Source organism: Dendropsophus ebraccatus, chromosome 7 (genome assembly GCF_027789765.1).
Source record: "Dendropsophus ebraccatus isolate aDenEbr1 chromosome 7, aDenEbr1.pat, whole genome shotgun sequence".
Classification (NCBI taxonomy): domain Eukaryota; kingdom Metazoa; phylum Chordata; class Amphibia; order Anura; family Hylidae; genus Dendropsophus; species Dendropsophus ebraccatus.
This window is the reverse complement of record NC_091460.1, coordinates 134,508,187-134,534,752: the sequence shown is the minus strand read 5'-3', so window position 1 is coordinate 134,534,752 and position 26,566 is coordinate 134,508,187. Positions and strand designations below refer to the sequence as shown.

General features: G+C 41.2%; 1 protein-coding gene across 3 annotated transcripts in view; it reads left to right on the top strand.

Moving 5' to 3' along the window:
• PRDM5 (PR/SET domain 5) overlaps positions 1–26,566 on the top strand; it is a 128,676-nt gene that overhangs the window by 81,898 nt on the left and 20,212 nt on the right. For all 3 annotated transcript variants that reach the window (XM_069976820.1, XM_069976819.1, XM_069976818.1), the window contains one exon: positions 5,451–5,536. In XM_069976820.1, coding sequence (XP_069832921.1) covers positions 5,451–5,536 — 86 coding nt within the window. The remainder of the gene's footprint in view (positions 1–5,450; positions 5,537–26,566) is intronic.

Here is a 26,566-nt window from a genome sequence, read left to right as displayed (position 1 = left end):
TAGGTAACTTAAGCCACTGTACACATACAATTCTCCCTATGTACTGTATACTAAGGTTGGGTTCACACTGCATTTATCTATAACAGGTATGTGTCTGGATCCTGCCCAAAACAGAATATTGACATATACTGTGGTGTAAAGCAGTAGATGCCATTTGCTCCAGACCACTTTTTTAAGTCCCCGGAAATTAGCAGAAAGAGGCCTGAAAGAGGCCATTGAAATGAATGCTACCCACTGCTGTATGGCATAGTATAAGTCAGCACCCATTTTCAGCAGGATACTGATGGATACCTGTAGTGGCAACAGAAGCATGGTGTGAACTTAGCCTAAGAGAAACATTTTAATAAAAAATTAAATCCCAGTACATACCTTTCCTTTATCACTGCATTTATCCAGCATTAAATCGCTTTCCTCACTATTGTCCACTAGTGGAAGTAATGTGAAATGAAATGGTTTAGTATATTAAAAAATGACGTATTACTAGGTCACGTCATCACTTTATGATTGATAAGGTTCTGACCTCTGGGACCCCCAGTAATTCCAACCACTGGGAACACTCTAGGAAAAACTGGAACACTGTGCATCGTTGGGCCTGGGGGGGTAATGCATGACTGAAAGAACACTTAGGGTAGATGTTATGCACTACCTCCCTTAGGTCTTGCACTAAGTATAACATAAAAGAGAATCCAGCTCTTCAGCAGAAAGTCCATAAAACTAAAACTATTTTTTTTTCCATTCAGCATTAAAAAAACACAACCAGGCATAGAAAAAAGGTAGTATAGCAGCTAACACATTTTGGAGAACTGTCCATGAGAAACATAACAAAGAATCCAGACTCACCTCTCCCTGTGCCTCTCCACCATTGGATCGCCGCTGGGGGACCCCTGCCGGGCTATGGGATCTTTTGTAGAGCTGACGTCATGACCTGGTTGATGAACAGCCCGCTCATCCAGTCAATGACAGGGATGCCCCTGCAATCACTGATTGGCTGACCAGCCTGTCCATCAGCCAGAAGAGGTATTTTCGTGACGTCATCACAAATCCGGGAGGAAATGCCTCCCGGTGGGCGTCCCAGAGCTTTTCAAGCAGCACATCATGGGCATGGAGAGAGGAAAGTAATTGTTGATTGTTATGTTCTCCTCTACCCCTGCCAGCTCAGAGATTATGCTAATGGATGGATATTTTAGATAAACGCGGAAGTCCTAAGAACAAGTGCCGATCTTGGCGATGAGCACTCATTTACTGAGCCTTCATACAGCTTGATTAATCATGTGGGCCGGCCACACTAACCATCTTGGGTGATGTGAAGACGATAACAGAAGATATCTTGAAATATGATGAAGGTGGCACTCACCAGAATCGTTAAAAGATGCTTTATTGGAACAGTAAAGGCATCAGCAACAGCATCCACAAAGATGAGCCGAGAAGAAGCGTTTTACATGTGAAACAGCCATCGCTCTATAATCTTTGTGGAAAGCACCTGTTGCTGATGCCTTTACTGTTCCAATAAAGCATCTTTTACCGATACTGGTGAGTGCCGCCTTCATCATATCCTCTATTGTCAAGATACTAGAGTGGTTGAGTGTCATCGCATATGGGAGTGTCACTCTGAGGTCTTTATATTTGTTTCTGAACGCTGGGGCAGTGCCGACATTGTTACCTTCTGTTGCTATACGATAACAGAAGATAATTAGCCCAAGTAAAAGGGCCATTAGAGGTAGCTTATCCACTTTTGCTATTGCTGAGACCATCTGCTTCAGATCTGTGCATGAACCTGGTTAGAAGAGGAGAAGGACTGGTGAATTGCCATTTTGTGATTAGTTGTACTGTTAACACCACCACCGATCAGGAAAACGAGTGGGGAAATGTGAGTGTGACAGCGAGCTCTCAAGGGTAAGACCCCCACGGATCAAAACCTTTGCCATGTCCCTATGACAAGTCAAGAGATATTTATTTTACTACAGTGACTGGTGAAATTTTTAAACCTTAAATATATATATTGTCCATTTAAATTCCTGATTCCTTTTCTAATATATACTACGGTACTTATATTTTTCTTTTATATTTTTAATACCATATATTTGATATTCTTCCTATATGTAGACCTATTGATTAGAAAATATAAAATCAAAGACCTGTTCTCATGTTTTTATGAATGATCAGTCATGACAATACTATAAATCATTGCCATAGCCGAGATTGGGAATTCCCAGCTGCCTGCCTTCATCACAACATTCCTTGACCTCACTAGATTCCATCCAACAATTTGTGTGTATCAAAAATTGACATTCAAGGCCTCGAGGTTATCCAGATCTGAGCCATGGGAAATAAACACCTCAGATTGGATAAATAGTACTTTGAACCACTCTTCAGGTCTACTGACATTTTTGTTGGTATTGCCTGGAACTGCTTAACCCATCTATTTTAGGCTTTAAAGTAAAGAAGCAAAGGAAATACTGCTACTTAGAGCCATAAGGAGGTACCAAGATTTCCTTTAACTCCTTGAATGTAGTTATGTTTGAAGCTGAACATTCTGGCTTTAAAACATATCTCCAATAAATAAGAGTAAATTATTTGAATAATGAAGGGGAAAAAACTATGGAATCGTCAATAAATAAATTCCAATTTTTAGTTTTTTTCCTCTCCCTCTGGCGTTGACTTCTGCCAGAATTATTTGTTGCATAGACTTAAATTATTATAAAAAAAATATTAATATAGAACAAGGAGAAAAAGGATTTAAAGCGACTCTATACCCACAATCTGCCCCCCAAACCGCTTGTACCTTCGGATAGCTGCTTTTAATACAAGATTTGTCCTGGGGTACATTCAGCAGGTGATGCAGTTATTGTACTAAAAAAAAACTTTTAAAATTGCAGCCCTGTGTCAAATTGGCGTGGCCTAGAGTGTCTGTTTCCTAGGCCTTCACCACCTCTCCTCCCCATCCTCCTCATCATTAGGAATGCCCTGGGAAGTATTTTTCCCATTCATCACTTGTCTGAACACTGCACAGGTACCTTAACGATCCAACACATTAGCAGTATTCACACAGGTGATGAATAGAAAAAAATCCTGCCAGGGGCATTCCTAATGATGAGGAGGGACGGAGAGGCAGTGCAGGCCTAGGGCACAGACACTGGGCTGCAAGTTTAACAGTTGTTTTTTTGGGACAATAACTGCATCATCTGCCAAACAGACCCCAGGACAGATCTTGGATTAAAAGCAGCTATCCGAAGGTACAATCGGTTTGGGGGGAGCAGATTGTGGGTACAGAGTCGCTTTAAGGCTGGGTTCACACTATGTATATTTGAGGCTGTATTTGTGAGGCTGTATAGCAACCAAAACCAGGAGTGGATTGAAAACACAGAAAGGCTATGTTCACATAATGTTGTAATTGAGTGGATGGCCGTCATTTAATGGCAAATTTTTGCTGTTATTTTAAAACAACGGCTGTTATATTGAAATAATGGCAGTTATTTACCGTTATATGATGGCCATCCACTCAATTTCAACATTGTGTGAACAGAGCCTTTCTGTGTTTTCAATCCACTCCTGGTTTTGGTTGCTATGAGGACCTGACTTGAGGACCAAATACTGCCTGAAGTATACAGTGTGTGAACCCAGCCTAAAGGTTGTGTGTGCTGTTATCATTTGATTCAATGGGACAAGATAGATACAGCTAACCATCATCCGAAGTTTCTTGAGGGATTCGAGAGAACAGTAGCAGATACACTGGAAGAGTGGTGGTTACATCCAGTGTTTAGAGACCCAGTAGTTTGCTCCCAATGGCTGCACTGTTCTGAAGTATCAAACCGATCTGAGACAACAGCCCTCACTTACTAATGTGTTTTCTTGTGTTATCTTTTTGTCCATTTTCACTGTTGGTTTAGTGTTCCAACATTTTTTCTTTATTTTTCCAAAAACTTGTCCAAAAAGTGGGCGTGCCGTGGGTGTGTCATGGGTGTCACCTTTAAAACTCACAACCAACAGATTTACTAGGCAAACCGTCATTTTTTGACAGGTTTTCTATTCTAAAAAACAGCCATTCCTAGTGTGCCGAGATGCTTAGGTTTCAGTTTTGTCCTGTGAAAAACCTTCCAAATTTATAAGGGCATTAATGAATTTAACAAAAATAAATAAATAAAAATAGAAAAAAACAACAGACACAACCGACAGCATAACGGCTTAAAATTGACAGATTCTTTGTAAATGAGGCCCAACATTCTTCTCCAGTTTAACAAGCTTTTTTTCATCAGGTCATGATACAAAGTAGTGAGAGATGGAAAGAATCAGCACTCACCCATGCAGATTCTGTATCTGTGGACGTTTATAAGTCAATCTTCAAACAGTTAATGCAGTAACAACGAACAAACAACACAGAATGTACCACAAACAGGGCCCTGTTTATGGAATGTCCTGTGTTTGTTGATTGTTCCTGCATAAACTGTCTGAAGATTGACGTTGGTGAGTGCCGCTGCTTTCCTTTTCTCACTATTGCTTGGAGCCACTATACTTATCAGCCACTATACTTATCTGCAATTTATGGACATGTGTTACGTATCAAACAAGAGGTCGGGTCCAATGGTGAAAACTATAAATGGTTACTATTGTGGTGCCAGCCATCTTTAACATATTAAGTAACATATTTTAGAAAATAGTCAAAAATGTTAATGCCCACCTGCGTATTGACTATTAAAAGCAATAATTGCCATTACCCTTGGTCCTTTCCCTCACATGCAATCAGAAAATATCTGTAATTTGTCTGTTCTCTATAATGTAAAAACTGGGTAAACAATAAGTATAACGATTCCATAATTTTTGCCTGGGGGGAATTCTCCGGTGTATGTTACACTAAATAATTTTAAGTCGAATTGCTCTGACATTTATGGTTTCCATGATCTTCTTCCTTGCATAAAACTACATAGTAACATGTTTCTGTCTCAATGTACATTGTTAGTTAAGTATAGCGCAGGAGGAGAAATTGATTATAGTAATTAAATGTGATGTTTCCAATCCAGATGGTAGAACTGTTCAGCAGATGTGGAGAGATCTTAGCACTCCTTAAGAATGAAGTGTATCAAAGCAGCAAATTGAAAAAAAAAACTTACTAGCCACAACAAACTGGTCAATAACTCACTGCTTTACTGGACTGTCATATTTGCCTTGCGTATCACTGCATGCATTCATATGTTGTTAGAAAACATCAGGCAACGGGAAGAGGAGCTTTGATCCAGCCCAGCATGTAGCCAGTGCCTTCTTTTGTTCTTTATGTGAAGTTTTTAAAAGCCCAGATCTCTGCTCTCTTTTCAGTCTTTTGGTAAATGAACATGAACCTCAATCTGGAAGAATGTACCTCCTTTGACATAGTCATGCTGTGCTTTCCTGATGTGTCAGGGCCATGTTTTCTATCCATGGGCTGCATATGGTAATCATGATGCTTATCTTGTTTGCAGGTGAGCGCCCCTACCAGTGTCCGTACTGTGACAAAGCTTTCAGTAAGAATGATGGATTAAAGATGCACATTCGGACACACACAAGGGTAAGTCTGGAAAGACATTTATACTAGAAAAGAAACTCCTAATAAATTACTATGTATTTACGTCAAGGTTGCTTGTATCCAGATATACCTGTATGTGCAATATATCTGTATGAACCAGGCACAAAGAGGGTAGCAAGGCCTAAACACATCTGAGTCGGAGAAAAAAAAAATCACTTTATCACTCTGGTTTTCAGATGGGCCATCGGCTAAAGTGGTATTGATGTAAAATTATTTTCTGAGGAAGTATGTTTGTTTACTGTACACTCTTCGAAGACTAAGGGTATGTTCACACTGAGCAAATTTGGCGTAATTCTGCGGCTGATCTCTCCGCCATGGAATCCCGCCTTCCTCAGTGTCAGCGTGTCCATGGGAGGACCCTTGTGCCTCCACTTTCCACAGTTCTCGACTAAAAAGAACTGACATGTCCCAGCCCTCCAATAGACAAGCTGTTTGACATTGAGGCAGGTGGGATTCCGTGGCGGAGAGCTCGTCTGTGGAATTCTGCCGAATTTACTCATTGTGAACATACTCTAAATGTACATGAATGTTTGTGAAGACTAAAAAAAAGAAAATTTCACCTAGGACTAGAAATAAGCTTATCAGTACACTTGGCTTCAGCAGAGTTTTTCAGACTAAATGTCATATTACACAGCCCGATTTGCCGAATAAGCGAGCACCAACCTGCTAGATCGGCTCTCACTTACAGCTCCTATTACACGGCTCGACTATCTTGCAGCAAGGGCTACATGGACATCATTAACACAAACCCTTGTGGTATATAGAAAATAATAAACATACAGATTTACCTGTCCACACTCCCCAATGTCCTCTTGCCCCTTCCCAGCTGACCAGAGCTGCCGCTGAATCCTTTACAGAAGCTAGGAGAACACAAGGGAACATCATCAGCCGTCGGCTGTGCATCGCTATTACACGTAGCAATACACAGGTTAGACAAATCTAACCTGATAGCTTCCTAATTAAGGTTGCTGTCTTTCTATAATCATTAGAAGTGGCAGGGCAGATTGGTTCACTGCTTTTTATTTAATTTCTGCTCACATAGCCTAGACTCATCAGCCTAGCACAGTGTAAGCTTGTTTAGTGCACTTTAGTCAGTCATATGCTACAGCAAAGCAAAAAAAAAAAAAGAGTATGTGATTTGCTATGATTGGCTAGAAAAGTATGGAAGAAAGCCCTGTATGTGTACTACTGGCAAACAGCCTATCCCTGTTTCCACCTTCTGAAATGAGAAATTGCTGTGAACCATTCAGGGCTCAATAACAGCAAGGAGAAAAATCACGTTGTCAAACCTCGGAATCCATGCTCATTAGCTGTGTATTGATTCTTCACAGTAGTCTACCTGCTTAATTTTTGTCATCTGTCATGGAATCACAGCGGGCAGTTAGAGCCGAGCAGGGAGAGACAAATGCTGGGTTTACACTTAGCGATAATTGGCCCGATCGTACGATTAACGATTTCGTAGTAACAATTATTTTTTATAACGATCAGACGGAACAATATATCGTACGGAAAAAATTTTTGCGATCGCTTAAGCCTATCTCGCACATAGGTTAAATCGGTGAACGGCTGTTTACGCGGAACGATCTGCGAATTTTTTTGCGAACGACCAAAGACGATTTGAGAACATGTTCAAAGATCAAAATGAACGATTTCCCGCTTGTCGCTTGATCGTTCGCTGCGTTTACACGTACAATTATCGTTTGAATTTGATCGTTATCGTGCAAATTCGCACTATAATCGTTCTGTGTAAACGCAGCATAACAGAGCAATATAGGGACATTCAAAAAGTAGTAGTAAAGGCCCTGATCGTAAGAGCTTACAGTCTACTAGAGCTACAAGGGGACTAGAGACACATGCATGAAAGACCTTGGTAAAAGTCCTAATTCTTATACACTGAAGGGGTTTACTGTGTTTCTATATATAACACTAACAGAAATGACCCTAGAAAGTGCTCATGGCTGTCAATGTCATTTCCATACTAATTTGGTCTGGAGAGCTGATCCTGGGGAGAGGTAGGTAGTTTTAGTTACTTAGACCTAATTAATCCAGTAGATGCCATGTCTGTAAGTAAACAGATACAGCTCACGTTATTGACTGTTCCCAAAACCAATTATTGCAGAAGCCATGCTCCCCTCCAGGAATACGCAAAACTTAAAATTAAAGTTCCTGATTTGCAGATCTTCGCTTCAGCCTTTATTGTTTTCTTTAAAGGGAAACTAACAGCAGGTTAGAAGACTCCGACCTGCTGTGATGTTCCCTTAGCATGGGGGACACTATGGGTAATTTTTTTCCCTTCATCCTCATCGCCATTTTCAGGAACTCTTTACTTTATTCAATGAGCAAATCTGGCAGTTTGGTGCACTGGGGACAGGACTACCAAGTAGTGCACCGATCCACCCCGCACCTTCTCTTATATATTCATCCAGCGCTCTGCAGGGATAAGTGCAGAAGTCATGTTACTGCAGAGTATCGCCTCTATATTCATGAAGAGGGGAGGGATAGTAGGGCAGATCGGTGCACTAAGGGTACTGTTAGTTTTCCTTTAAAGTGAATGTACCATTAGATGCATCACTGAGCTTTTTTTAACCCTAATGGATCATTGCCGTCGCGGGGATGCTGGTGGCACGGCCCTTTTGTACAATTGCCTCTTGGTTACCGCACTCGGCGTTGGTCTTTTTGGGAGCATCGGCCCACCGTGGAGCACTGGGGGGCAGACCTGCTGGCCACCAGTGGGACGGAACCCCCTTCCATCTCTGATGCAGCTTCATTGATTCTAATGGAGCTGCGTCACAGAGGGGATGAAATTTAAAAAAAAAGGGCCACACCACTGGCACCCAACGCCAGCGCCCATCCATTAAGATCCAAGTTTATTCTTCGGGAGGATGGCGGAATCTGCTTGCCCATAGAATGGAATCTATGGAACCAGCAGAAATTGAAGTGGGAGCGCGGGGGGGGGGGATCTTCGAGTGGCGGAATCCGTGGGGAGTTCCCTACGAGAAGTCCGTAATGTGCACATACCCAACAGTGTCACTCATTATTAGTATAAGGCATGGATGTGATGTGTGCCAAACTCAAGAACAAAAATACGAGGATTAGGCTGCCGTTACACATGGCAGTTTTTTTTTTATTTTATTATTTATCTTCTTTTAAATTGAGTTTTTTGAGCCAAAACTGAAAGTAAATTAAAAAACAAAGAAAGTGGATTCACTTCAGGCTTTGGCTCCAAAATGCATCCGCAGATTTTCAAGAAAAAAGCCATATGTGACAGCATCCTTAAGGAATAGTTAGTTCCCCCACTGTCTGTACCCACTCCCGTTGTTTTCAAGATCTCTGATTGCATTAAAAATGAGCTTTCATTGTTGATTAATGCAAGCAGAGATTTAAAAAAACCCGAGGAGCTGATATAGAAAATATGTTGGGAAATTGTATGCAATGAATTACCATTAATTAATGGGACTATAATATCCCTTTCATATGTATTTATCTCTATTATAGAGCTTAGTGTTTAAATCCTCGGAGATAGAGATAAATCGACTAACTAAACGGTCTGTGTGGATGTGCACAATATGTCAGCGTGGCACATATTAGGCAGAATATTTATCCTATAGATTTATAGGGAGCAGATTTATCCTGGGAGCTCATGATAAGACAGCTCATTTACCATGAAAAACAATTGAATCATCAAAGTACTAGGAGGGTTTCTGCTCCGCTGATCTGATTAAAATGAGGTATAAAGATATCCCGTAACAGTGTATCAAATAGGCAAACTTGTTTTCATACGCTGCCACGAAATCATATTGTATCACATGTCAAGTGGAATTAGATCCACAGAACAAATTATCTCATTTGTAGAAAAACAAAATTAACATCAGCTACAGCTCTGAAACCGCCATTTTCTAGGTTAGTTAATTCAGGTGAACAGGGACATATATATATAGTTTCTGAAATGTTAGCAGGTGCTAGATGTACTCTATAAACTAACTTTGTTGTAGTTTACATTGGTAGCAGAAGTAGTAGGCTTCATTAACCCCTTCAGGACTGGACTGATTTTGGCCTTCAGGAGCATCCAACCTGTCTCACTTTATGCGCTTATAGCTACGTGATGCTATAACTTTTCTCTCTGATTCTGAGATTTTTGGTCACATTTTGTACTTAAGGTTAGTGTTAAATTTTGTCTGATATGCAAAAAATTTTTTTTTGAAAAATGCAATTTTTTCATGAAAAAAAGACAAAATTAGCATTTTTTTCTAATTTTAAATTTATCACTTTATCACTAACAGCCGGGCCCCCCCGCGGATCACACAGGTGCAGCTCCTGCTCCCGTGTCACCACTGTGACGTGTCGGCATGTCCATCTGCCAGGATGGTGTGCAGATTTGGACATGCCCACATGTCCATTTGAGGGAAGGGGTTAAAGGGGTAATGCTTTCTTTCAAATAAACTGGTGCCAGAAAGTGTGAGAGATTTGTAATTTACTTCTATTAAAGAATCTACAGTCTTCTGGTACTTATCAGATGCTGTATGTTCTGCAGGATTTGAGAGTTTTTTTATGGGGATTTGCTGCTGTTCTGGACAGTTCCTGACACTGACAGAGGTGGCAACAGAGAGCACTGTGTCAGACTAGAAAAATACACCACTTCCTGTAGGACATACAGCTGCTGATAAGTACTGATAAGTACAAATCTCTGGCACTTTGTGGCACCAGTTGATTTGAGAGGAACATTTTTGGGTGAACTACCCCTTTAACATTAGATTTCAAAACATGTCTATAGGGCTGTATTAGTCATATTAAGGCCCTATTCCACGGGTCGTTTAGAGGAGCAATATCGTTCGTATTCGGCCGATAAGGCCGCTATGAACGATATTCGTCCCGTGGAATAGAGTGCAACGATCAGCCGACATCGTTCATGTCGGCTGATCGTTGCAGTCGCTTGTTTTTCAACATGTTGAAAAACAAGCGACTGATATAGCAGCGATCTGCTGCCGTCGCTCCGTTGAATAGGACCGTCGGCAGCAGATGCTGCTATATCCTATGGGCTGCCCGGACGATCAGCGATCCCCGGGCAGCCCCCCCAGCAGCTCCCCTCCCCGCCCCTCCCGCACTCACCCGCTCGCTAACGCCGCGTTGAATAGCGGCGGCAGCGAGCGGGGAACGAGGAGCAAACGAGCGCTAATAGCGCTCGTTTGCTCCTACAAACGACTCGTGGAATAGGGGCATTAGTCAAAGTGTCTTTTTGGCCTATGGCAGTCTGCATTATGCCCCTATTCCACGAGTCTTTTGAAGGAGCAAACGAGCACTATAAGCGCTCGTTTGCTCCTCGTTCCCCGCTCGCTGCAGCCGCTATTCAACGCGGCGTCAGCGAGCGGGTGAGTGCGGGAGGGGCGGCGGGGAGCTGCTGGGGGGGCTGCTCGGGGGATCGCTGATCGTCCGGGCAGCCCATAGGATATAGCAGCGTCTGCTGCCGATGCTCCTATTCAACGGAGCGACGCCAGCAGATCGCTGCTATATCAGTCGCTTGTTTTTCAACATGTTGAAAAACAAGCGACTGCAACGATCAGCCGACATGAACGATGTCGGCTGATCGTTGCACTCTATTCCACGGGACGAATATCGTTCGTAGCGGTCAATATCGGCCGAATACTAAACGACCCGTGGAATAGGGCCTTTAGGGAAAAAATTATAAAATAGCTAAGTAGACTATGCTATTCCATCCCCTGGTATCCAATATTAGGGTATATTCACACGGGCGGGCTCGCAGCGAGATTCTCGCTGCGAGCCCGGCAGGTGCTGGCAGTTCCTGGCAGTTCCCATACACTACATACTTACTGCGGTCTAAACGACCGCAGCGAGTATGTAATTCTGCCGCCCTTAACCCCTTCTGCTCCTGGCTTCCTGGCTAAACAACACTAAGGGTATATTCACACGAACGGGCTCGCAGCGAGATTCTCGCTGCGAGCCCGGCAGGTCCTGGCAGTTCCCATACACTACATACTTGCTGCGGTCTAAACGACCGCAGCGAGTATGTAATTCTGCCGCCCTTAACCCCTTCTGCTCCCGGCCGGCTCCCCCGCTGTGAGCATACATTACCTGTCCTTGCTGCATGGGTCCGGCGTCCTGCTCTCCCGCCCGGCCAATCAGTGGCTGCGGCTGGGCAACACACTAATTGGCCGGACGGGAGAGCAGGACGCCGGACCCGTGCAGCAAGGAGAGGTAATGTATGCTCACAGCGGGGGAGCCGGCCGGGAGCAGAAGGGGTTAAGGGCGGCAGAATTACATACTCGCTGCGGTCGTTTAGACCGCAGCAAGTATGTAGTGTATGGGAACTGCCAGGACCTGCCGGGCTCGCAGCGAGAATCTCGCTGCGAGCCCGTTCGTGTGAATATACCCTTAGTGTTGTTTAGCCAGGAATTAGCGTTATTGCAATATCAATAAACTAAAATACATAAATTTTAGGTTGTCTGGATAAAGGGTTTATTTTTATTTTTTTTGTTGTGGCAGAAATCAATAGTACAGGCGATTTTAAGAAACTTTGTAATTGGGTTTATTAGGCAAATATGCCATTATCTGCATTCAAAAAGCCTTTCCCCAGGTCCCCCCTCCCCTCCTCTCTCTCATTCACTGCTCATTATCAGGAAATCTCAACTCTTTTACATCAGTCGAGCCCTGTCTGTTTTATGGAGAGGGAAGGGGGTAGGAGGGAGATTAGTCGCCAGCAGAGAACAAAGGATTACACAGTGGGAGCTGTGTGAAAGCCGGTATTCAGAGGTCAGAGAGGTCAGTGCTGACTTCAGAGGAGATAGCCCGGTGATGTAGCTATAAATTAACTCTTTGTTTTCCTGTTTTGGTGCCTCATCTCCCTCCTCCCCTCTCCATAGGAGAACCATGAAGACAGGGGGAGCTTCAAACTGCTTTTTCATGATAAAAATGCAAATTTTCCCATAAAAAATCATTGAAATGTAGACAATTGGTTCCACACCCCAAAAATCATTTTATAATCATTATAGCAGCAGTGTGTATAGCTGAGTGTGAGTGCAAGCACATTATAGCAGCAGTGTGTATAGCTGAGTGTGAGTGCAAGCACATTATAGCAGCAGTGTGTATAGCTGAGTGTGAGTGCAAGCACATTATAGCAGGAATGGAGAGGATGGGAAACACAAGGACTGATAGAGACTGCAGGGAGCATGAAGGAATGAGCAGGGCAGATGTGGACACAGTATAGCAGCACTCTCTGTCCGGGAAGAGAGGGGTTAAAGCTATAAAGAGATTACCCCCACAGTCCTGTCCCCTGATGTAAGCCCCAGCCTGAAGTGGATCTGCTATAAATTGGAAGGTGAGAGAGACTTCCTGGGTCAGAGTACTGTGCTGCAGACCCCGCTATGCAGGCCATGCCCCTCCCCCACTCACGCTCCTACCCAATACCAGGAGCTCTTAAACCAAAGCAATGCTCTTAAACCAAGTCACAATTTTGACAAACTGTGAGCTCTTCTTGCAAAACGCTCTTAAACCAAGTCACTCTTAAACCAAGGTACCACTGTATATTAAAATCACCTGTACTAGAAAAACCGTGGTAAAGACTTTCATGATCTCCCAGTACAAAATCTAATGCCATCCATAGTACATGGAATCATAGTATAGTTGTCTACATGGTCATGATCAGATATTGATGGCCAACGCTCTGTACCACTATTGGAGCCCTGCTGTACCCCATTTGCCAGGGGGTCTCATACATAGATATAAATTAAGCTCATATAGGAACCTTATGAAGCTTACATGGAACCTGTACCTGAACATAAAACTGTCACACAGATGTTTCCTTTTCAGGAATTTAACCCATGGCCCCCAGTGCTGAAAGGCGCTCATGTTATTTACTCTGCTACTGTGCATCTGCAAAAAGTAACCAATATACATAATAAGGGAGCTTCATCTATACTTGTGTATGCATATTATCCACCTACAAAGCATACACAATTTTCCAGACCCTTTTAGTGCTTTCATATTTTGTTAAATTTAAAAATGTTCCCATCAATCTGCACACAAGACCCCATAATCAGAGAGTAAAAACAGAATTTTGGAAATTTTTGAAAAAATTATTAAGATTTTATTTTTTGGACATACATATTCAGACCCTCTGGTATGACATATGAGGCTCTAGGGGTCTCCCTTTTCTCTTGATCTTGGAGATGTTTTTACACTTTGACTAGAGTCTACCTTCAGTTGATTGGACATTATGTGGAAACACAGCCCTGTCTACATAAGGTCTCACAGATAATGCATATAAGTACAAAACAAAAAAAAAGTAATGAGCAGGAAAGAACTGCCTGTAGAGCTCAGAGACAGTACTGTGTGGATCTGGAGAAGAGAGCTGGCCACTGCAACCAACTAAGTAATTAGGGGGAAAGGTTCTTAGTAAGAAAGAAGACCAGGAACCCAAGTGCAAATATCATTCCATAGATCAGTATCAGGCAATGTTCACACATAGCAGTTATTTAGCATTAATTATGCGTTTTGCCGCAATTTCAAGGCTGGCTTGACTCAATTTGCGCAGTGCTGTAAAATAACATTTTTTTTGTCGCAATTTTGACAGAATTGCAGCACAAACAGCAGTATTTTTCCAGGATTTTGCAATGTGCCATAAAATAGCATAAACATTGTGTAAAAAAATGCATAATTATTGCTAATTAAAGGCCATGTGTGAATATAGCTTAAGAAATCTATTGATTACATGTATTTGTCCCCTAGGGTTGACTATGTTTTGTGTACACAAAAAAAAGGGTTTGTTCTTTGATCCTTTTTTTTTTTAAATAGAAGTCATTGCAAAAACAGATCAAAATGGATTCACATAAATGCATTTGTTTTTCTTTCCCCCCCCCCCCCCCCCCCCCACATAAAATGGATTGCAAAAACGCAGTGTGATACCAGCCTAAGTGTTATGGCTCTTAGAAGGTAAGGAGTTACAAATGTGCCAAAAAGTGCTGATGGAGAAGGGGTTAAAAGTATTGAGCACATAAGGCGGCACTATAGTTCAGTACAGTAACGTGTGGCTAGTCGCCTAACAATTCTTACAGTTTACCGTACACGTCTCCTTGGCTAACTGGATAGGAATTCTTCAGAATGTTCGGTGGTTTGTAGTAGCACCCAACGGGCCTCATTTACTAACAAGGTCATTTGTGTCTGTTTTCATTAATGTGGCGCATGTCTTACATAAATCTGGAAGTTTTTTTTACAGGACAAAAACAAAACCCAACAATCCAGCCATTCTAGAAGTGGCTTGTTTTTAGAATGGAAAAATTGTCAAAAATAATTGTCAAATCTGTTGGTGGTGGCGGGTTTTAAAGGACACACCCATGACGCATCCGCAACATGCCTACTTGTTGGGTTTTTGAACAAATTGTGTCACGCGCCATTAGTAAATGTGTCGGTACACTAAAAATGGACAAAAAAAAATGGACAAAAACCTGACAATTTTCTGTCGGGAACACCTTAGTAAATCAGCCTCAATATCTTACTAGTAAAAGATCCTTTAATAAATGCTCTAATTTGTGAATCTATAACTATGTTAACACAACGTCCAAAAAAATAAAAAGGCGTCCACTTTATGTGTTTAAAAAGACGTCTGTTATTTAAGTGACTTAAATAAAATGCATTGAAGTCTATGAAAAAACGGACGTCTTTTTCACACGTATTGAATGACTGACGTCTTTTGAGGCGGACGCATTCAATACAATGTTCGAAAAAGACGTCTGTTATTCCATAGACTTCAATGCATTTTAGTCAACCCACTTAAAATGATGCAATAACGGACGTCTTTTTAAACACACAAAAAAAAAAGACTTTTTTTGTGTCAACATAGCCTAAGGCTAGGTTCACACTGCGTTTTCAGCATCCGTTTAACGGATCCGTTTTTTTTAACGTCCAGAAAAATAGGGTCAGCAACGTTTTTTTGTCCGTTTTGGTCCGTCAAAAAAAACGGATCCGTTTTTTTTTATAATGGAAGTCAATGGAAAAACGGATGCACACAAATGAATCCGTTTTTTGCAATCCGTTTTTTATGCGTTTTTTTCAAAAAACGGATGCGTTAAACGGATGCTGAAAACGCAGTGTGAACCTAGCCTAACACACATATAAAACCGAGATAATGTTAAATCGGTAACATAAACGACTTTAGCATCTGAACCTTCTTGTTCATGAAAATAATGCACTCAAATGAACGTTTCATCTCCGATCTGTAACAAGGAGACACCTTTTTTCTGTTACTTCAAATATAATTGTCTCAGGTTCTTTTGACTTCCTTAGAATGTCATGTTATGTCAAAGGGCAGAGAAAAGCACATCCTCTGAAACCCCAGCCTGTATCGATTCTTGTTAATATGAAGTACCGTTATGTATATCCTGACATGCTTTTGTCATATGCTCTTGCCCCGTGTGAATGACCCTCAATCGGTTTAGCGCTCAGATGGTCTCAAGGTTCCCGGCTGGAATGGGAACGGAGTTTCTGATAGACTCTTTAGATAAGTTATTTCCTTTTCTGTTACCTTTAAACAAAAAGCCTTGGCCTGTTTTAAACAAGCGGATTTGTATTTTTTATCCTGGGGAATAGAGGCTAAATCTAATTATCTTCTTTTTGAACATGTTCCCATCTGTTTACGTGATGAAAAACACATTCTCCAACACTTTGGTCATTTCCCAACACCATAACCTGGATTAGCTGTTCTAATTTACAAAATTATAAATATTTATTTTCCACTTATTTATATTAGACAATGAAAAATTGGAATGAATTAAAGTTAGCCCAAATTAAGTGGAAGGTATATTGGAGGAGAAGTTGATTTTATTCAATTGTAACATTGCTTGTAAATGCGGAGTTTGCACCAATTGCCCAAATAACCTAAGGACCCTCATATTACAATTTTATATGTAGGAAACCAATTAAGAATTAAATTTAAATCTCAACTGGTTCGTATTACATTCATCCCCAGTTGTTTCTAGCTGTTGTTTAGGAGCCTCAATGAAGTAAGCACTGAAGCATGAAATTTCATTGATGTCATATGTAAGCCTAGCTCATCTAGTTTGGTCACATCTCTAAAATCAACCTGCATTCCAACTCACCATAGACGACAATGGAGAGTGCTGCCGGAGCCGCACTCTCCATTGTGTGAGCTGTCAGTGTTGTGCGGCCGCAATTCAATGAATAGCGACCGCACAAAACTGGCATGTCAGTTTTTTGTATGGCCGCTAGGGATCCCGGCTGGAGTGTATACTATGTGCCTGGATTCCCTCTGACTGCAGTGCAACGTAACTTTTGTATTTATCACGGCCGTTGTTGCAAATCGTCAACAACGACCGTGATTAATACAGAAGTTATGTTGTGTGAACATAGCCTATGAGCTTATTAGAAAGCTTTGGTGGTCTAGCAAATTGAAATCACATTTATCAGAATCTTATTTTAAAGTCAATGTACCATCAGGTACAGCGCTTTAATTTTTTTACATGTGCGAAGATACCGGTGCCGTGAACCTATTTTTGAACCGGCAACCAGTTCCCGTGCACGACGTGGTCTATTCACAGGCACCTGCTCGCCTGCCCCCAGTGTGACGGAACCCCCAACTCTCTGTGATGCGGCTCCATTGATTCTAATGGAGCCAAGTCACAGAGGGGAGATCGTCACACTGGGGGGCTGGCGGGTCTACCCCCGGTGATTCTTGCCAAGCTAGACAGGCGCCGTGCGCAGGAACTGCGTGCCGTTCCAAAAAAAGGACACTGGCATACCTTCACCAGTGCTTACAGATTTATTATAGATGTCATCCATAATACATAACTATTTTGTACAGTGTTTTCAGATTTCAGACTTAATTCTTTGCCATTAAGAGCAAACCTACCTTATAAATGACTTTGTAGTTTGCCCGAAGTTATGAAAACACATACTCGCCAAGTTACTAACTCTGAGTTTAATATTCACTTGATCAACGCATAGTTATTTAAGAATTATTAAGAATCTGTTCTCACTTGTAGAGAAGGACATTAAATACTTTATATTGACATTGGCGTGAATATTCTCCATCTAATTTTGTATTTTAAATAATGATGTTTTTACAGTATTTAATGCATAAACTCAGACTTAATGCAGGGAAATATTTTAAGGTATGTTCCGCACTTTCACATTTACTTAAATTAACATCCCGAACCTCCAGTTAATAGCAATAGCTGGCCATTTATTTCACTTTTTCTGAAAATATACATCAAGTATGTTTCAAAAAGGAACGCTCCATGTAAAACACATACGGGGACATTTATTAATTAATGTCTATTAATATTTTTCCGCCGATCTGGCCCATCTGCGCCAAAAAAGGCATTTTCGCCTTTTAATAAATGTCCCCCATAGTATAGTAGTCATTGCATAGGGTCTACAAACGTTGGTGTCCCTTGAATTCTTCATATTGTTATGACACAAATCTGGACTTAATAGGGACTAGGGAAAATGGCAGAACTGAAGAAAAGATGCATATCCCACCCTACAGCCAAATTTTCTAAATGCTTGATATAAACATTTTAGACATAAAATCCATCAACACTAGAGAGATAAGCGAGTACGAAAAAGCTTGAATGCTCGTTACTTAAGTCAAGTATTTTCCACTAATGAACCTTATTAAAGTCGATGGGAAACTTGAGCATTTTTTCAGGGGGGAGAGTGTCTGGTGCACCTGAAAACCTCAGAAAGTGATGGAAATACTAGGGAAATAAAACTGGCACAGCAGAGGGGGATGCATTAAAGACTCCAAGGTCCCTGAGTTACACCACTTTTACAGACTGACAAAATTGTGCATCTAATCCAAGATAAAGTCCAATTTAAAGTGGAGAAAAAAAAGTTAGGAAACACTCTTTCCTTTACATTTATTTGTAGAGAAACAAAAAAAAAACTCCTACACCCTTTGAAAGCTGTCCCATCCCTCACCTTTGTTCCTGTCATCTTGGACACCTATAGATGCTGTAGACATGTGGAAAAACAAAGTACACCCAGCGGTAACTGTCATTGGTCAGACCCATTCTGTTTAAATTGTGAAGGATGGACTCGAAGATTTATCAAGCCTTGGTGCAAGGGCTGCCAAAAATTAGGGGGGGGGGACTGGAGGTGACCGCCATAAAGATTATAGGTGAGAGCCTGAGTTAACTTTTCTTTTACTTGTGGGTAAGCATCAGTTTTCACCCTGTTAAAAATTGTGGGTGAGAGCCTGTTGTGACCCTGTTAAAAATTGTGGGTGAGAGCCTGTTGTCACCCTGTTAAAAATTGTGGGTTACAACCTGGTGCTACGCGCTCAAAAATTTGGAGCAAAACCTGTTTTGACCCTCTTAAAAATTATGGGAGTGAAAGCCTGACCTTTTTGAATGTGAGTGAGAGCCTATTGTGACCCTGCTTTTAATTATGGACAAGAGCCTAATGTGACCCAGGTACCTTATTACCTTTCATAGGATGTACCACATGATCACCTTTTATAATGGCTGAACAGTTCTGGCAATTAAGGCAGGCAAATGTACCATTTCTACATTTAAGAAAGCTGTGTTTAGATGGAGGTGATTTTCTGGTGTCTGACCTTACAAGCCGGTCAGCCACTGGTTTCCCTTTCCCTAAACCCTGTAAGCTTTAAAGGAAATGTTTATAGGGTGCTCACTTTAATTTTTTTAACATTACAAAGACTGATATGATTGAGTTGAGTCACTGTTAGGACTATTTACATTTTTTAACAAATTTTGTAAATTTTTGTCATATTTAAGTATTATACAAGTCATATAAGTATTTACATTTTTGTATTTCAAGTTAGCTTTAGAATGTGCCAACTCAATCCTTATGGCATCCTATTCTACAAAAATTTACATTAACCAAGTTCTGCAGAAAAGGAATTCCACTGTTTGATTTAGGTCTTGCAGCTGCCAGAGTGCGCACAGTAGGGAACCCAGTGCAGATCTGGATGGCTCTTCTGTAAGAAGAAAAAGAAGTGTTGAGTGAGGACCACCCTAAGAAAACAGGGAGATTGTTTCCAGCAATTTCTCTATTGCAATTACACACTTGCCAATCGATATAAAAGCTTTGTAAAAGTAACATAAAAAACAGAGGCCTTGGAATATTTCATGTGTGGTTTCATGAAAGTGATATGCAGTGTCATGACCTCTTAGCTCCTTTTTGGTCTCTGCTCAGCACGAGATTCTCACTGGTTGACCTCCGTAAATTCGGACAACACTTGGATATAATGTAAGCATCCTTTCATAAGAATTCCGCCAATTATATTTGGTCTGCCAATAGTAATGGTGTTTTTTTTAGGATGCAGTTATTAGCGTTAAGGTCTTTCAATTTAGAAGTGTTGTCGAGGTAGATTTTTGTAAAGTACAATAAACATTGTCTGTAGTTTCTTGGACACAAATGGAGAAAGTCTATTATACACAAAGTAATGTTTTTACATTTACAACTAAATTGCACATTGCATGTTGTTAGAAGGAGATTATTAAAGGAGAAGTCTGGTGAAATTTTTTATTAAAGTATTGTATTGCCCCCCCCCAAAAAAAGTTATACAAATCCCCAATATACACTTATTACGGGAAATGCTTGTAAAGTGCTTTTTTCCCTGCACTTACTGCTGCATTAAGGCTTCTCTTTCTGGATAAGATGGTGATGTCACTTCCTGGATAACATGGTGATGTCACTTTCTGGATAAAACAGTGACGTCACAACCCGACTCCCAGAGCTGTGCGGTTGTGGCTGCTGGAGAGGTGGATGGAAGGGGGATGCTCAGTGTCCCTCCAGTGCCCTGTGTCCCTCAGTGTCCCCCTGCCATCATCCTCTCCAGCAGCCACAGCCCGCACAGCTCTGGGAGTCGGGTCGTGACATCACCGTTTTATCCAGGAAGTGACATCACCATGTTATCCAGGAAGTGACATCCCCATGTTATCCAGGAAGTGACATCACCATGTTATCCAGGAAGAGACATCACCGTTTTATCCAGGAAGTGACATAACCATGTTATCCAGGAAGTGACATAACCATGTTATCCAGGAAGTGACATCACCATATTATCCAGGAAGTGAAACCTTGATGCAGCAGTAAGTGCAAGGAAAAAAGCCTTTTACAAGCATTTCCCGTAATATGTAAATATTGGTTATTTGTATAACTTTTGGGGGGCAATACAATACTTTAATAAAAATTTTGCTGGACTTCTCCTTTAATTATATTACTTTGATGGAAATTAACCCTGCATTAACCGCTAGGTGACCCTGGATGTACCCGTACGTCCAGGGCCGCCTCCATAGGTTCAGAGTGGGGCCGCGTGGCGGCCGCGCTCTATGCCGCCGCGGGCCCGGGTGCCGCTCGTAGCCCGGGACTGTGGCTATTAGCGGGCACGGTCCGATCGCCGTGCCTGCTAATAAAGTAATCGGATGCAGCTGTCAAAGTTGACAGCTGCATACGATTACTTGATGCAGCCGTTCCCTGGTGTCTAGCGGGGAGGATCGCTCTTCCGGGACGTTGTCCCGGAGGAGCGATCCACACATCTTAGGCTGGGTTCACACTGCGTTTTTGCAATCCGTTTTTTTTCATCCGTTTTTTGCAAAAAACGGATGAAAAAAACGGATGCATTTGTGTGCATCCGTTTTGATCCCATTTTCCATTGACTTCCATTGTAAAAAAAAATGGATCAAAACGGATCCGTTTTTTAAAACAGACACAAAAGTAGTGTCAGCTACGTTTTTGCGTCCGCCAAAAAAAACTGATCCGTTTTGATCCGTTTTTTTTTACAATGGAAGTCAATGGAAAAACGGATCAAAACGGATGCACACAAATGCATCCGTTTTTTTCATCCTTTTTTTGCAAAAAACGGATGAAAAAAACGGATTGCAAAAACGCAGTGTGAATCCAGCCTTACCCCATCCAGGGTCAGCGCCGTAATGGCACCGATAGAAAGAACACTTCATGGCGCAAAAAATGACACCTGACACAGCCCCATAGACCAAAGGATAAAAGTGCTATAAGCATAGTAATAGAGCGATTTAAAGAAACATATATTTGTTAAAAATGTATCATGGCCATCAGATACAATGAAAGTTATACATGTTACATATCGTTGTAATCGTAACGACTTGAGGAACATATATAACAAAAAAACTTGAGGAACGTAAAAACGAAAAAAAAAAATAAAATAAAAGAAATGTGTTTTTTTTTTTTCCAGTTTCACCACACTTTAAATTTTTTTCTGGTTTCGCAGTGTACTTTATGAAAAAAAATTCAGCCTGTCATTGCAAAGTACAATTAGTGGCGCAAAAAATAAGGGCTCATGTGGGTTTCTAGGTGAAAAAATGCAAGTGCTATGGCCTTTTAAGCACAAGGAGGAAAAAACGAAAACACGGGTCCTCTAAGGGTTAAAGGCCATTGTATGTTTTCGTAAACCAATTGTATAATTGCCCATAGAGGAGTGAACACCCCATCCCATCAAGTAAAAGAGCCCTATTACACGGGACGATTATCGTGCGGAAAATCGTTATATCGTTTGAATTTTAACGATAATTGTCCTGTCTAATTGCAAAAATCGTTCTTGTGTCGTTGATCGTTGATTTAGATCTGTAAACGTTTGCTGTAATTCCGCATTTGTTCACTAATCGGTCAGTGTAATTCCAAATTGGCCCTCCTTTTGCTGGGATCAGATGGAGTAAACAATCGTAGTAACGATCGTAACTATCGACTATCATTCTTTGCAATATGGTGAAAGATTTCAGGTTAACGATAAACAATCTCGTTTGCGATCGTTCATCGTTAATCGTTAAAAATCGCTCTGTTTAATAGGACCCAAAAACAATAGAGCAGTGCTCATCCAAGTATATTCAAATACAGTTCACCCTGTGATGGTGGATGACTGTAAATCACCCACACAACCACAAAGCCACGGAATTAACCAGTATATAATCCAGGTTCCACGTCACATGTAGATATACAAACTAATGGAAGGTGCTACTTCCATACCCAGATATTCAGGGATAAACACCGGCCATAAGAACATATGAAACCAATGAAACATTGTAAAAGATACCAAAATACCAATTGTAAAGGATCAACTTACTTCACCATGGGAAAAGAAGCACAAAGTCCTCTAAACCATGTCCTAGAAAGCATATAATTGTCCCAGGCTTGAGACACCATATATTTAACTATTTGTTATGAACCTTTTCATCCATGTGACAGTAACAGTGCTGGCTCACTAGATATATAACCCTTTTTCTTAAAGGGGTAGTGCGGTGGTAAAAAATTATTCACAGAATAACACACATTACAAAGTTATACAACTTTGTAATGTATGTTATGTCTGTGAATGGCCCCCTTCCCCGTGTCCCACCACCCCCACCCGTGTACCCGGAAGTGTACCCGGTGCGATATACATACCTGATCCGTGCCAACACGCGTCCGCCATCTTGTGCCAAACGTCATCTTCGGCTGGCCGGCCCGAACACCTTCGATCTTCCCGAGTGCCAGCCGCGTCATCAGCTGCTCAGCCGCGATTGGCTGAGCATAACTGTGCTCGGCCAATCGACGTTTGACGTTTGGCACAAGATGGCGGACGCGTGTCGGCATGGATCAGGTATGTATAAAGCACTACACTTCCGGGTACACGGATGGGGGTGGGGGGACACGGGGAAGGGGGCCATTCACAGACATAACATACATTACAAAGTTGTATAACTTTGTAATGTGTGTTATTCTGTGAATAATTTTCTACCGCCGCACTACCCCTTTAAGCCATATACATAAACTTATGCAAACTTTTATAAATATACATATGTTTGCATCCTATCATTGCACAAAGGGGAGGCCAGGCTGCTAAATGACATCCGTTTTTTTAGATTCAAAATGACAGACATAATTTTAAACAGAGATAAAAAAATGTTGTGTGAACATAGCCTCACATAGTGTCTGCAACGGTCCCAGAATCCCTCACACATCTCCTGAGATTTCACCAATACATAGTGCTACAGGACATAGTGCTTCCAAGAATTTACTTTTCTACTCTCTCAATCAATGTATCATTCATATTTATTATTAGTAGAGATGATCGAACATCGGGATTTTGCAGATTTGATCGAACTTGAACCTTTTCGAACCTATAACCTAGGCTGTAACCTGGAATTCCAGGCGGTACTCGGGCAGTCTCGTCCTTCCCCACGGAACGGGAAGGCATCGGGAATCAAATGCGAAAGGTTCGAAAAGGTTTGAGTTCGATAAAGCCTGCAAAATCCCGATGTTCGATCATCTCTACTTATTAGTGGCGTCACTTACCTCTTCCCATACCCGCCATGAGCAGCGGGACCAGACTCGGGGTCGCTGCTTTTCCCCCCATGTTGTGATGACGTCACGACTCGTGGGAAAATACCTGTCCTGGATAATAGACAGCCCGCTCAACCAATCAGTGACTGGAGCCGCATTCCGTCCCAGTCACTTACTGGCTGGGTATCTAGTCCATCAGACGGGTTGGGACGTGGGCAGCGCCAGAGATTCCAGAGCCCAGCGAGGTTCCTGGGGTGGCCGTCCGGGGCTGAAGAGGCACGGGGAGAGGTGAGTTAATCTCTTTGTTACTTCCCTTTATGCCCTTGCCTTTCCTTAAAGGGGTTGTCCAGCGAAAATCTTTTTCTTTCAAATTAACTGGTTTCATAAAGTTATATAGATTTGTAATTGACTTTTATTCAAAAAACTGAAGTCTTCCAGTACTTATTAGCTTCTGTATGTCCTGCAGGAAATGTTTTATTTTCAGTCTGACACAGTGCTCTCTGCTGACATCTCTGGCCGAGACAGGAACTGACCAGAGTAAAAGAGGTTTTCTATGGGGATTCATAGAAAACCAAGATAGAGTTCCTGTCTCGGACAGAGGTGGCAGCAGAGAGCACTGTGTCAGACTGAAATTAAACCAACATTTCCTGTAGGTCATACAGCAGCTAATAAGTATGGGAAGACTTGAGATTTTTTAGTAGAAGTAAATTACAAATCTATATAACTTTCTGAAATCAGTTGATTTGAAAGAAAAAGATTAACCCCTTCAAACCCTTCCGAAGGCTGGACTTCTCCTTTAAACATACCTAGGATAAACCTGTATCTATTCTGAGATAGAGTAAATAATATAAGGACTACTAACACTCTTCCATGTATCTATGCTTTTATTATTTTTTTTTATAAAACCTGTTAAAATATTTTATTGGGTTTCACATTTTAGACTCAACTTGAACTGAAATTAAAACATAAAGCTCAATCATGGACTTTTTTTAAGAACTGGCACTATTAAAACAACAGGGCGACTATCTGGTTGGCTGCTCTGAATTTCTAGAGCCTATATGATTTTGACCCTTTACAACTCATGTCACGTTACAGCTGAGCTGTGCTAGGCTGGGAACATGGCTCCATTTAGGTTTGCATTGTCTTAGTGACAGATCCCTGTTTGACCGGGAATGACAGCCTCTGACTTCCGTACAATGAAGGGAGACCATTTGAATTGATGCCTGTTTATGGCATCACTAGAACAAATTGTTCTATAAAAAGCCATAGAGAAGCATCATTATGGACTCAAAGGAAATTAGAAAGAGGGGCGGGCATTTCACACTGTTATTAACATAGACCCCACGGAAGAGAGAAGCCCAATAAACTCTACCGCTATACAACTCATGTTAAGGCATGCATCAAAATGAGCTGCAGAGTAATTGTAGCCTTTTCTATGTGTAGCCTTTTCTACTTTTTTTTTATTTGTAGGAACTTATAAAGCCATCCTAGCTTTATATTTATCCAAAATAAAACCTATATTAAAGGGGTTGTTCACCCATTTTTTTTTTCTTTCAAATCAACTGGTGCCAGAGATTTGTAATTTACTGCTATTAAAAAATATCAAGTTTTCTAGTACTTATCAGCTGCTGTATGTCCTGCAGTATGTGGTACTCTTTCCAGTCTGGAGAGCAGGAGAGGTTTTCTATGGGGATTTGCTACTGCTCTGGGTAGTTCCTGACATGAACAGAGGTGGCAGCAGTGAGCACTGTGTCAGGCTATGTTCACACAACATTTTTTCATCTCTGTTTAAAATGATGTCCGTCATTTTGAATCTAAAATAACAGACGTCATTTAGAAGTCTGGCCTCCTCTTGTGCAATGACTGGTGTTTGTACATTATTCTAGTTGGGGTTACTAATTGCCCTTTGGGTGCGGCCTAATTAAATTTAATAGTAAAAACGGAGAAAGAACAGTGAAAAAAGAAAAACTGCGTGTGAACAACTCTAAAAATAAGTCCGCTGTTTGCAAAAGACGGCCGAAAATAATAATCATGTTCATTATTTGGACGTCCGCGGCAAAAATGTCACTTATTCAATGCATTGTGTGCATTGGACGTCCGTCTTCCCATTGACTTCAGTGCAGTCAGTTAAATTGCAGCAAAAATGAATGTTATTTTAAATATCAAAATTGGCCACTTTTTCTCTATTTTTGACGTTTTGTGAACATAGCCATAGACTGCAAAGAATACATCACATACAGCCGGTGATAAGTACCGGAAATCTGTAGATTTTTTTTATTTTAAATAGCAGTAAATTACAAATCTCTGGCACTTTCTGGCACCAGTTGATTTGAAAGAAAAATAGTAATGTTGTTACTGCTCCAGTCCTCATTATTCTAAATTATTTTAAAGCTCAAATTTATCAAACTGTATAAAACAGAAACTGGTAAAAACTGCCCACAACAACCAATCACAGCAAGGTTTTCTGCTCTGGTAAAATCAATGCTGAGCTGTGATTGGCTGCTTTGGGCAGTTTACACTAGGTTCTGTTTTACATAGGTAATGAATCTGGGTCAATATATGTAATAAATAGTGACTGGAATCAGCAAAGTTTAAGCTATGTTCACACACTGTCAAAATGACACCCATTTTTATTGGACGGCCACTGTTTAGCAATAAATGTTGGTCATTATTTTAAAACCATGGCCGTTATTACACGAATAATGACCATTATTTGCTGTT